Raw genomic sequence first — 11599 nt, 5'->3', positions numbered from 1 at the left:
GAGTTTTGAATTTTCTCCCCGTTTAGGAATTAGTCTATGGTTAAACCATTTAGAGTGAAGAAGAACAGAGAGATATTGAGCTGAGTGATAGGGCATCTTCACTCTTTGCGACCTCCCTTGTCATAGCCTTCCCTCAGACCACATGAGGTCGCCATCTCCTGTGGGAACTGCTGTCTGCCGCTCAGCTCTCGCCTGGTTCATGGTGAATCGTAAAGCACGTCTTGTGCCCACTTTACAGCCAAGCCGTCTCTTTCACAAGTCTACGACCAACCATTCCTGAGACTCAGGTATTAACTGGCACAAGTGAGCGACGTGTCCCACCCACCGTTGTACCTTAAACCATTAGGCCCCATTTTAAGGTAGCCTTACTATTAATGTACACCTTTATACACCTTTGCGAGTTGGGACCTAAGCCCTTGCATTTTTAATAAAGTTGTTTTACTTTTCAAAAAGTTTTCAGTGACTTCAGAGAGCCCGGCGTTGCTTTAAGAGCGCCTTTCGGGGGCGGGGCGTTGACGTGATTTGTTTCGGGTTATTTTGATTGATTTTCAACCTATGGAGTTCCTTCCCCACGTTTTCTGCTGTGTAGGGTCTTTAATCTGGGACTGTCTCTAAACGAGTCGCTGAAAAGTTTGGCCCTCAGCAGATTCCCCAAAACTCTGAGTGGGTGGAGATTAATCCGTGTTTCTCTGTTGCCTAATCACTGTTAGCTCCACCTCAAACAGTACTTGAGCAGAGGAATTTGTCAGCACTTCTGTGAGCGCGAGACAGAAGTGGACCCGGAGTCTCCTGTCCTCTCCCTCTCACCCCACCCCCCCAGGTCCTGGAATGAGAAGGATGCTCCGGGGATGGCGTTGACGGCCAGGGTGCAAAGAAGCGGGCTGCTGGACGTCCTGGTGCGGGACACCTGGCACCGAGTGTTGGCCTCTCTGTACGACGAGACCTTGGTGTTGAGCTGTGACCAGGCGGCCGATCCCGCGGCATGGAACGGTGTGGCCAATGGGAACCAAGCCGGCTCGCCGGGCCCGTGCGCAAGCCCTAGAGCCGGAGGGGTCCGCAATGCCTTCTCCGAGCTGCCCGAAAGTGTCAGTAACAGGAAGAGGAGCGTCAGGGTCATCAAGGTACTGGAGCTCCTGACCGGCGGCGATTCTGGGGTGGGAAGGGGGAGATTACCCCCGCCCGGCCGAGACCCTGCACCAGGACAAAGGGCAGGTGGCTGGGGGCGGGGCTGGTCTCTAGAAGCAGTGGGGTGTCGGGGGTGGGGGGGGGGTATCCCGGGAAAGGGTCTGGAAAGTGTCTTGGATAGAAGGATGCCCTCACAAATGTTAGGGGCTCCCAGGAGGGGCTGGTGTGCCCTGGCTGATGGTTGAATGTCCATTCTGAGAAGGGTGGAAGAGCTGGGTCCATTTCTCCTCCTTCCCACCCACTACCACAGCCGAACTCTCACTTTTCGGACAGATACTTCTGGGCAAAGTTGTGATGGCTCCGAGACTGGGGTTCCTTCTGCAACACAGGCACTGGCATCAGTCCCCCCCGTTTCCTAGCATCGATGTCCCCAGTCACCCTGAGTTCCGGTCCCTAGATTCCAGCACTGACATCCCCAGTCTCCCCGCATCCCAAGGCTCATGCCCAATTTCTTCCCCACCCCAATACCCTCTCTATTTCCAGGCTTGTAAATATGAGCTTCTACTCTGATTTCTGTCTGAACTTATTTTATTATTTAAACATTTGCTGTTCACACACACTTTACCTTACAGAGGCTTTAAAGATGGAGGGTAGGGCAATGGTTAATAATTATTGCTATCCCTCACTAGCCTGTGAAAATCCTGCAGCAAGTATTCACAGATGGAAATACCACAGGATTTGTGGAGGCAGCAAGTAACCCTTTGCGTGCCGAATGCTTTGCCGTGTTGTTTAAAGTTCAGTGGGGCTTAGCCAGTAAGCGATTAGGATTCCAGGCAATTTGCTTTCATGATTGTAACTTTAGTTCTTCTTTCTAGGACGTGCATTTTGCTTCACGGGATCTATAGATACAAATAATCTCGAATTGTGCCAGTTGACAACTACCAATCATGTTCCAGTCAAACAGCGGGTCATTGGTTTCCTTTCACAAATTACTCGATTACTGAGGCTTAGTGAAATGAGTAAATACATTTGATACTGCAGAGTATTAACTAATCGCCCTCTTGAAAATAAACTTCTTCAATCCAACCAGAAACTTCAAACTGTTCAGAATTTAACTTGGTTTTACAATCAGTTTCATTATTGACATTGGAGCAAAAGTGATTTGTTCTACTTTCAAGAGGTAATGATTAGTGAAGGACATGACATCAGTTCTCAGAAAGTACTGCAGAAGTCATTTGATGATGCAAGTTAAGGTTGAGTTTCTAGAAAGGACTAGTAAAGCTTCAGGGTCTTGACTTCCATGGGGGGGAATGGGTTTGAGGAATGTATGTGGGAGAGGACAGGGATGAGTTATGAATATGACAGCTCTGTAGACTTCACCGAATACTTGTTGCCTTAATAAATTTCTGCAGAATGTTGCCAGGTTGGAGGCTGGGCTGCACTATATTAGGACCTCGAGACATTGAATCATACAGCATGGAAATGGGGCTCTTCAGTCCAACTAGTCTATGCTAACCAAGATGCCCATTTGGTTTGGTCAACATCCTTCTAAACCTTTACCATCGATATACCTGTCGACTTGTCCTTTAAATGCTGTAATTGTACTCACCTCAACCACTTCTTTTGGCATTTTGTTCCATGTATCAGCACTCGGTGTGAAGAAATTGCCTGTCAGGTCACTTTTTAAAATCTTTCCTCTCTTAATTCTATGCCCTTAAGCCTATGCTGTTTTGGGCCCCTTTTTGAAACCCTTTCCCTGGGGAGGGGGTGTGGAGAGACTATGTACCTTCACCTTGTGTATACACCAGAGAGAAGAGCGAACTAGGTTGTGGGGAGGTGTAAGTGTCTTGGAGGCTTTTAACTGTCCTGGGTTTAATTGTGGACTGAGGCCATTATTGTTTTCACCTGTGTCACCAATCAGAACTGCATCCTCACTTGGAAATGGGCTTATAGGATCAATAAGTAGTCCCATATAGCAAAGTATCATAAATGTTTTATCACTATTCACTGGGACACCATGGGATTAAGTACGATGTGTCTCATTATCAAAGACCCTTTTCCATTCTTAATGCAGATATCTAAAATACAGAGGCAATGTGAGAATTAAGAACCCATTCAGTTTCAGAATTGGGTCAGAACCAAGTTGTCTCTACAAACCTCACTGCCTTGGTTCCACATCTGTAATAGCAATGGTAATTTATGAAGTTCAGCTTTGAACATCAGTTCATCCCTCTCTCAGAACTGATTTCTATCTGAAAGTTAATTTGCAGATTGTGTCTGTAGTGAGGAAGGCAAATGCAGCATTGGCATTCATTTCAGGAGGGCTCGAATACAAAAGCCAAGGATGTAATGTTGAGACTTTATAAAGCACTGGTGAGGCCTCACTTGGAGTATTGTGAACAGTTTTGGGCCCCTATTCTCAGAAAGGATGTGCTGAAACAGGAGAGCGTTCAAAGGAGGTTCAGGAAGATGATTCCAGGATTAAACAGCTTGTCATATGAAGAGTGTTTGATGGCTTTAGGCCTGTATTCACTGGAATATAGAAGAATAAGGGATGACTTCATTGAAATCTATCAAATGGTGAAAGGCCTTGATAGAGTGGATGTGGAGAGGATGTTTCCTATGGTGGGTGTGCCTAAGACCATAGGACACTGCCTCAGAATAGAGGGGTGCCCTTTTAGAATGGAGATTTCTTTAGCCAGAGGGTGGTGAATCTGTGGAATTCATTGTCACAGGTGGTTGTGGAGATTAAATCTTTATGTATATTTAAGCCAGAGATTGATAGGCTCTTGATTGGTCAGGGCATGAAAGGATATGAGGGGTGGGGGTGCTGGTGGAAGGCAGGAGATTGGGGCTGAGAGGAAAAATGGATCAGCCATGATGAAATGGTGGAGCATGCTCATTGGGCCAAATGGCCTAATTCTTCTATATCTTATGGTCAAAAGGAGTAGAAGATCTAGTTTCTCACTGCCCCATATACTCTCCCTAAAATCATCTTGGAATACGGGACTCCCGCTTTAAGGTAACCCAATGTGCTGGAGGAACTCAGCAGGCCAGGCAGTATCTGGAGGCAATGTTTTCGGTTGAAACCCTTTGTCTGGACTCAAATTGACTATTGCTTCACTTCCTCCCCCTCCCCCCCCCCCCCCCAAAAACCCCAGCTGCTGCTGAGCTGGCTGAGGTCCTCCAGTAGTTAGTTTGTGTACAACAATCACAGGGCACAAGCTGTTTGTTTGTTCTTGGACATGAAGGCTTTGTGTTATCTGATGTTGGCTGGAGTCAGAGGACACTTCAATTAGTGCTCTGAATGTCTGTATAACACAATAATGACACATTGTTGTTAGAATTGCAGGTTCTGAGTGGGTATTGCTCGTGAACCAGTATTTGCCCCAATCTGAATAATCTCGATTTACTGACCCTACAATCTCTTCAAGCCCATCTCGCCCCCATTTCCCAGCCCTACATACTGCTTAACCCCAGTTCCAACCCATTGAAGGAACCACTCCACTTTTGATAGCCATGCCTGCATCTCCTCCGCTCCTCTTCTGCAGCCCCTCCCTGTTCCATCGTTTAAGAAATTCATTGGCAGTGTTTCCCCTGGTGGGAGTGAGGTTTCAGTATGCAGTTGCCCATTTGGGATGGAACTGAAGAGGATGTCGTGGGGTTTTAGAGATGTACTGCCTCCTCCACTGCCGCTGGCAGCTCATTCCAGATACCAGCTATTTCTGTGAGAAATTCACCCTTCCTATCACCTTTAAACCTCCCCTTTCTCAAACTAAGCCTGTGCTGTGTGGTTTTGGACACCTGTACCATTGAAACTGCTCTTGACTATCTATTATTATTGCCTCACATAATTTTGTTTTTTTTTTTTTGTCATCTCTCTGCCCACTTTTCTCCAGGGAAAGTAGACCCAACCTACTCGTGACCTCCAATTCCAGAAGCATGCTTGTGAATCTCTTCTGCACCCTCTAGCTTAATCACTTCATTGCTGTTGAGTGCTAACAAGAGCAATGCACCATGTTGGTTAGGCCGCATGTGCACCCTAACCAGCATCTCGTACAACTAAAATTACACCCCAACTCTCATATTCAGTACTCTGAACTGTGAAGGGAAGCATGTCACATGTCTTCACTGCTCTGTATACCATTGATGCCATTTTTTAAATTTAGAGAACTCTGTATCTGTACCCCTGGGTCTCTCTGTTGTACCACACTCTCCAGGACCATGTCATTGGTGGTATAATTCCAGACTTGATTTAACTTCCAAAGGTGCATCAGTGTGCACTTTCCTGAGTTAAATTTCATCTGCTATGCTCTTCAAAGGTTCAAAAAGTTCCCTTGTCCATATTCCCAGTTGATCTATGTCCTGTTGTAACCATAGACAACTTTTTTTCACTGTCCACCACACCAATTTTGGTGTCACCCACAAACGTATTGACCATGCCAACAACATTATATCCAGATTATTAAAATATATGACCAACAACAGATGACCCAGTACTGATCCCTGCAGCACAACACTGGTCACAGATTTCCAGTCTAGAAAAACCAGCCTCCACTACCATCAAGCCAATTTTGTATCCAAATGGCAAGCTCACCCAGGATCCAGTGTGTCTGAACTGGCCTGCCATGCCAAAGGCCTTGCTTAAATCCATCTAGAGCACATTTAATTCTCTGCCCTTATCAATCCCCTGGGCCAGCTCTGGCAGATGTAGCTTTATAACTAACCACTGTGGAGACTGTGTTAACACCTAGATCAGAAGATGTTTATGGGAGTCCTGGATTCAGGATGATAGACAGGAAAGTCAAGCTGAGGACAGATCATGATCTCATTGCATGATAGAGCAGTTTGGAGAGACTGGGAGATCAACTCCTTATAAGCCTTAATGATCATCGGTCCTTGCGTGCCTCAGTGTGAAGTGAAATGTTTGATGTTTCTCTTAATGAAGCATTTTGGGACATTGTTCTGGACATTTTAATAGAGGAACATAGATGAGATTTTCTTCAAGTATTTAAAATGAAAAACTAAAGTGAGTTCAATTTAATTTTTCATTGGAAAGACAACATCCCTATGTCATGTCCTTCTGTGCTCTGCTGTATTGGAGACAGCTGACATTTTGTGCTCATGTCTTTGGAATGGTCTCTTCTCTCAACTGAGAAGAGGTGCCCATTGGCCCTCAGATGCCCCTGTAGTCCAATGTTGGTTGGTGAGCTAATGCCCTTAGCTTTTGTATGGTTGGATAGCACTGTGATGGTCTACACTAATCCCTAAGGTTAACACCTTTGTTTCCTTCTTTCAGCAGGAGGTTGGGGGTTTGGGGATCAGCATCAAAGGAGGCAAAGAGAACAAGATGCCAATCCTGATCTCGAAGATCTTCAAGGGTCTAGCGGCTGACCAGACTGAGGCTCTGTATGTCGGGGATGCCATCTTGTCTGTGAACTCCGTGGACTTGCGAGATGCAACACATGACGAAGCAGTACAGGCTCTGAAGAGAGCGGGGAAAGAGGTACTCCTGGAGGGTGAGTGAATGCTTAGAAATTCCGGCCATATCTGTGTACACATCCACTTGTGGTTGCCCATTGAATTCAATGCAGACGCAATGAGCCACGGTCAGATCTTGCCATGTGACTGCTCCATCTGTGTAACCAGGACTGGATTCATTTCTGCAGAATTTCCGTACTCCTTCATAATTTTCAATGTTTGAAGATATTTTAAAACCAAATTTCATTTTCAAATATTGAGTTCAAATCCTAACCCTTAATCTGTCTAAGATAATATTTAAATATTGTTTGTGAAGCCAGTTTCATAAAGAAGTATTATTGGTGCAATGTCTAAAGTTTCTTCCTGGTAGTCTGCATGTGAATGGGCTATTGTAAGACTGGGTAAATTGAATGTTGCCATGCTATTTTCTGTTATTGGATGCATTACTTATAAATCTTAGAAATTTAGACCTTTTGTAAAAGTCTGAAACGGAAGGCATTTCTAAAATGCCACAGACATATGAAAGTCCTCTACAGCCAGTAACTAGTGACCACTGCTGTAATGTGCAATTTGTTCAAAAAAAAAAAATAAGATAATGACCAGATAGTGTTTTGCACTGGTTGTTTGAGAATCACACACTGTCACCAGTAAGAGCTTCAAATTATTGGTGTGAGGTCAGAAGGGACAGAAAACACTTGGTTTATCATCTTGTCCAAACATCACCACTTATGACGGTGCTGCACTACCCCATTAATGCACAGGGAGAATTAGATTGAGATTCTAGTATAGGATTTGAAAGTTCGTATTTCATCATTCAGAAGCATGGATGCTACCACTGCGGTATGGCACTTGTATTCCTGTCCATTTCTGGAGCATTGCATCCATATACCAGCACCCCTCCAGAAGCAACACTGTCTGCACTTCTCCCTGCCTTGATAAAGCGGCCAACATAATCAGATACTGGTCTGCCTGTGTATTCTCTCTTCTCCCACTACCATTGGGCAGAAGGTTTTATAAAAAAGCTTGAAGGCATGAGCCATCAGGTGCAATCACACTTCTGTCTCACTGCTGTTAGACTGTTGAATGATAAGATGGATTATTGACCTCACAATCTACCTTGTTATGACTTGCACCTTACTGTCAGCCTGCACTGCACTTTCTCTACAGCTGGAACACTTTATTCTGCATTCTGTTATTTGTCTTTCCCTTGCATTGCTTCTGTGCTGGTGTGATGAAACGATCTGTACTGATAGCATGCAAAACATACTGGTAAAGTTTTTACCTTGATAACAAACCAATTTATCAGGTGTTACAAAACTGCAGTTACAAGTTAATATGCCAAGAATTTCCTACAAGCGCCGCGCCCCCCCCCCCCCCAATAATTAAACTATTAAACTATTAGTGATGTGTGGGTACTGTTGCTTCTTGAATTGTGGGGTGGGTCAGTCATCCATGAACATAATCACTCTGCCACTGATGATTGTTCCTTCAGCTGTTTGTGTCCTAAGCCCCGAGATTCCACCCAAAAGCTCCCTTGCTCTGGGTCTCTCTCCTCTACAATATCCTCTTAGGCCAAATCTTTGGTTACCAGTCCTAATGTTTATTTTCTTGGAGTCAAATTTGATTGAAGCTGGGGAATTTTTCCCGTTACATGGACTGTATGAATATAAGTCATACATTTCAGTTTCTTGTGAAACTTCTGGAATATGTTGAGAATTCATTTGCTTTGTTATTTAGAGATGGAACTTGTTGATTGTCTGTACAAACAGATGTTATCCTTCTTCCTGGAGCCATTCTTGAACCAAAATGTCAGACAGTTCTGAAGTTTTATGTATTGATATGTATTGTAAAACTGAGCAAGATGGATTGTAGCTGAATAAATTTGAGCTCCAAATCCGGAGTTTTACTGGCTAAACTGGTTCTAGGAATCTTCTTGTGGAAAGTGAGATGACTAAGTCAGTGAGGGCCCTGTCACCTGACTAAAGTGGAGGTTGGTTTAACATCTCGAATTAACTTTAGTGGATTGAATGTAAAATCAATGTGTTGTGGGTTGTTTAAGATGAGCAAGTGGTGAGGTGAACGATAGCAGCAAATAATCTGCTGGAGGAGCTCTGGTTGAGCAGCATGTGTGGGAGGAAATGTATTATCAATGTTTTGGGTCATGTCCCTGCATCAGGACCTTGAGCTCCTCCAGCAGATTGATCACCAAAGTAAATTTATTATCAAAGTATATGTATGTCACCATATACAACCCTGGGATTAGTTTTCTTGCAGGCATTTACAGGAAAATAAGAAATACAATAGAATTTATGGAAAAACTATCATATCTGACAAACAACCAATGTGCAAAAGGAGACCAACTATGCAATAAATGCTTAGAATGTGAGTTGTAGAGTCCTTGAAAGTGAGTCTGTCAGTTGTGGAATCAGTCAGAGTTGAGGTGAGTGAAGTTATCCATGCTGGTTCAGGAGCCTGATGGTTGTGAGGTAATAACAATTGTTGCTCCAGATTCCAGCACCTGCAGTGTCTTGTATTTCCGGAGAGACAGTTAATGTTAGTGTTGCATTGTATAGTGTTTAAATTGGGAATGAATAGGCTCATGATGTCATCCACTAGGGCAGATCTGCCACCCTAGTGAGAGCTCTTCAAATCCACGTTCAAGGCACTTGGAGAGGGAGAGACCACAGCTGAGGCTTCCTGTGAAATTGCAATCCATTTAGCCTCTTCACTTTTGACTAGTTCTGCCAATTCAGGACAGACGGTGGAAACTGGTAGAAAAGTCCAGGGTTCAGGTCGCACAATGAGCTCTTGAACACAAGGACTCGTGCTCGTGCTCCATTGTCAGTCGACCAGAGGTGACCTATTCCTTGGAAATATTAAACCGGTGAGTTGCACTGCATCACGTTCCCAGAAGCTGGGGAGTTCCTCCAGGTATAAAGACAAAAGAGACTTAAGATATTCCCAAGATCTATGGGTTAGTGTTTGTAAGTTGTGGACGTGCCAAGTTGGTGCCCCAGTACTTCCTCGGACTGTGATCTTTGCTGCAAATAAAGCTAATTTTTTAGAAATCTTTTAGATGTTGGAATCTAGAGCAGAAACCTAATTCTGGCAGAACTGAGTGGGTCAGTCAGCATCTGTGGAGGCAAAAGTGTAAGTCAAAGTTCTGAGGCTTTACAGGGTCTTGACTTGTACCTTTTGGCTCGACAGATGCTGGTTGATCTGAGTTTTACCATTGTTCCTGTTTGTTCTGTTGGGTGTCTCAGGCTAACAAAAGTACCTAGAAAAGAAGCAGTTGGGGAAAGGTAATCTGATGGGAAGACCACCTCTGCATTATGGCATGTTTGCTTTTCAAGCAATTGATCCATATCATTTTTTCTGTAATGTAAAGCTGCATGTTCTGCATACATGTCAAGAAATAAGTTGGGGAAAAAATAGCATTTATTTCCTTCTCCCCCTTAAATTCTGAGTGAATTTTATTTTGTATCTCAAATTTTTGGGTAGTGATTTGAGTTCTGAAAGGACAAATTTCAGTCACCCATTGGTCGTAAGGTGGGTTTGTTACAAAGATAGATTTGCCCTGTATTTTCACTGTTCCAAACTGAAAATGCTGGAGGAACTCAGCAGGTCCGGCAGCATCTAGGGAAATGAATAAACAGTCAACGTTTTGGGCAGAGATCCATCATCACCATTTTGTGTTCTAGGTTTCCAGCATCTGCAAAATCTCTTGTGTCTGTGATTCTCACAGCTGATTTGTTATCTTGGGAATCACGATCGGCTTGGATGACTTTTTCTGATGTCGCAGCCATGACTCGATGATCCCCAACAACACTTGTGCTCCTAGTACAGTCTGCTGCAATATAAACCAATATTGTCAACACCCTGTACAAGAATTAACAGGTTCCATTGCATCATTCCAAGTATTCAGAGAGGCAAGCTGCAGTGTTGGCGTTCAGTCACTATAGAGTAATATGCATCAGCCATGCCTTAAAGTAAATTGCTTCAAATGTCCAGCAAGGAAGTATCTTGCATATTTCTCCTCCCTCCCCCCACTCCAATCTGTACGTGATTCTACCCTTCCCCAGCCTCTACTTCCCTTTCTATCAGCCCCTTCTTCTTTCTTCCCCTAAATTAATCACCTCCACCCCTCCCCAAGGGAGTGTTTCACTTTCTCCACTCGCTGTGAAAGGAGGTTTCTCCTGGGACTCAGGATTTGAGAGCAACTGTCCATTAATTAATTTTGGCTCTCCTCTTCTGAACCTACCCCATGAAGTTCACTCTTCGGACTCAGCACTGACTGCGGTTGCCAAAAGGATTAAGTTGAGAACTCAGTGGAAAGTGAAGAACAGAGATGAGGTTAAGAATAAATTGCCTAAGAACTACATCAGAAATGAAGAGCAATGTTCACAGCAGGCAGTTGTTGAGATCAGTACCTGATGTTGGGGATGGAAACTGAATTCCAAGGCAACGTTTTAAAAAAAACACAGACTTACAGGCTTATGCACAAAGTTTATTTTAAGTATGATAGACTGACATGCTTCCAGGAATCGCAGAGCTACTGTGACTAATCCCATTTCCCGCTTCTTGGTCTGTAGCTTGTTGGGTTGGTGTTAACCATGGTGAAGACTCGACCTGCCATCTCCCTTTCAGTCAGTTCCAGGCCACTATTATTGGGGGAAAACATCTCTATTCAATTTCCCTCTAATCCTTCCATAAATACATAAATTTTCACCTTGCCTCAAGCCAACAGAAAAGGGATGTTTAATATGTTTTTCTTGTGCGTGCTGCTTGTATGATGCTATGTGTCTGTGATATTGCTGCCAGTAAACTTTTCTTTACACCTGTGCATATCCATTCAGTGGGCACTCTATTAGGTACACCTGCTCATTCATGCAAATGTCTAAACAGCCAATCACGTGGCAGCAACCCAATGCATAAAATCATGCAGATGTGGCCAAGAGGTTCAGTTGTTCAGACATCAGAATGGGGAAGAGCT

At 44.1% G+C, this 11599-nt stretch overlaps 1 protein-coding gene across 1 annotated transcript in view; it reads left to right on the top strand.

The window, feature by feature from the left end:
- The first annotated feature begins 576 nt into the window (after nucleotides 1-576).
- sntb1 (syntrophin, basic 1) overlaps nucleotides 577-11599 on the top strand; it is a 132093-nt gene continuing 121070 nt past the window's right edge. The window contains exons 1-2 of the mRNA XM_072261144.1: nucleotides 577-1121; nucleotides 6425-6644. Of these exons, the coding sequence (XP_072117245.1) occupies nucleotides 849-1121; nucleotides 6425-6644 (493 nt within the window). The 5' untranslated portion in view covers nucleotides 577-848. The remainder of the gene's footprint in view (nucleotides 1122-6424; nucleotides 6645-11599) is intronic.

This window comes from Mobula birostris, chromosome 1 (assembly GCF_030028105.1).
Source record: "Mobula birostris isolate sMobBir1 chromosome 1, sMobBir1.hap1, whole genome shotgun sequence".
Lineage (NCBI taxonomy): Eukaryota > Metazoa > Chordata > Chondrichthyes > Myliobatiformes > Myliobatidae > Mobula > Mobula birostris.
The sequence above is the reverse complement of the archived record's forward strand: the minus strand, read 5'-3'. Positions and strand labels throughout refer to the sequence as shown.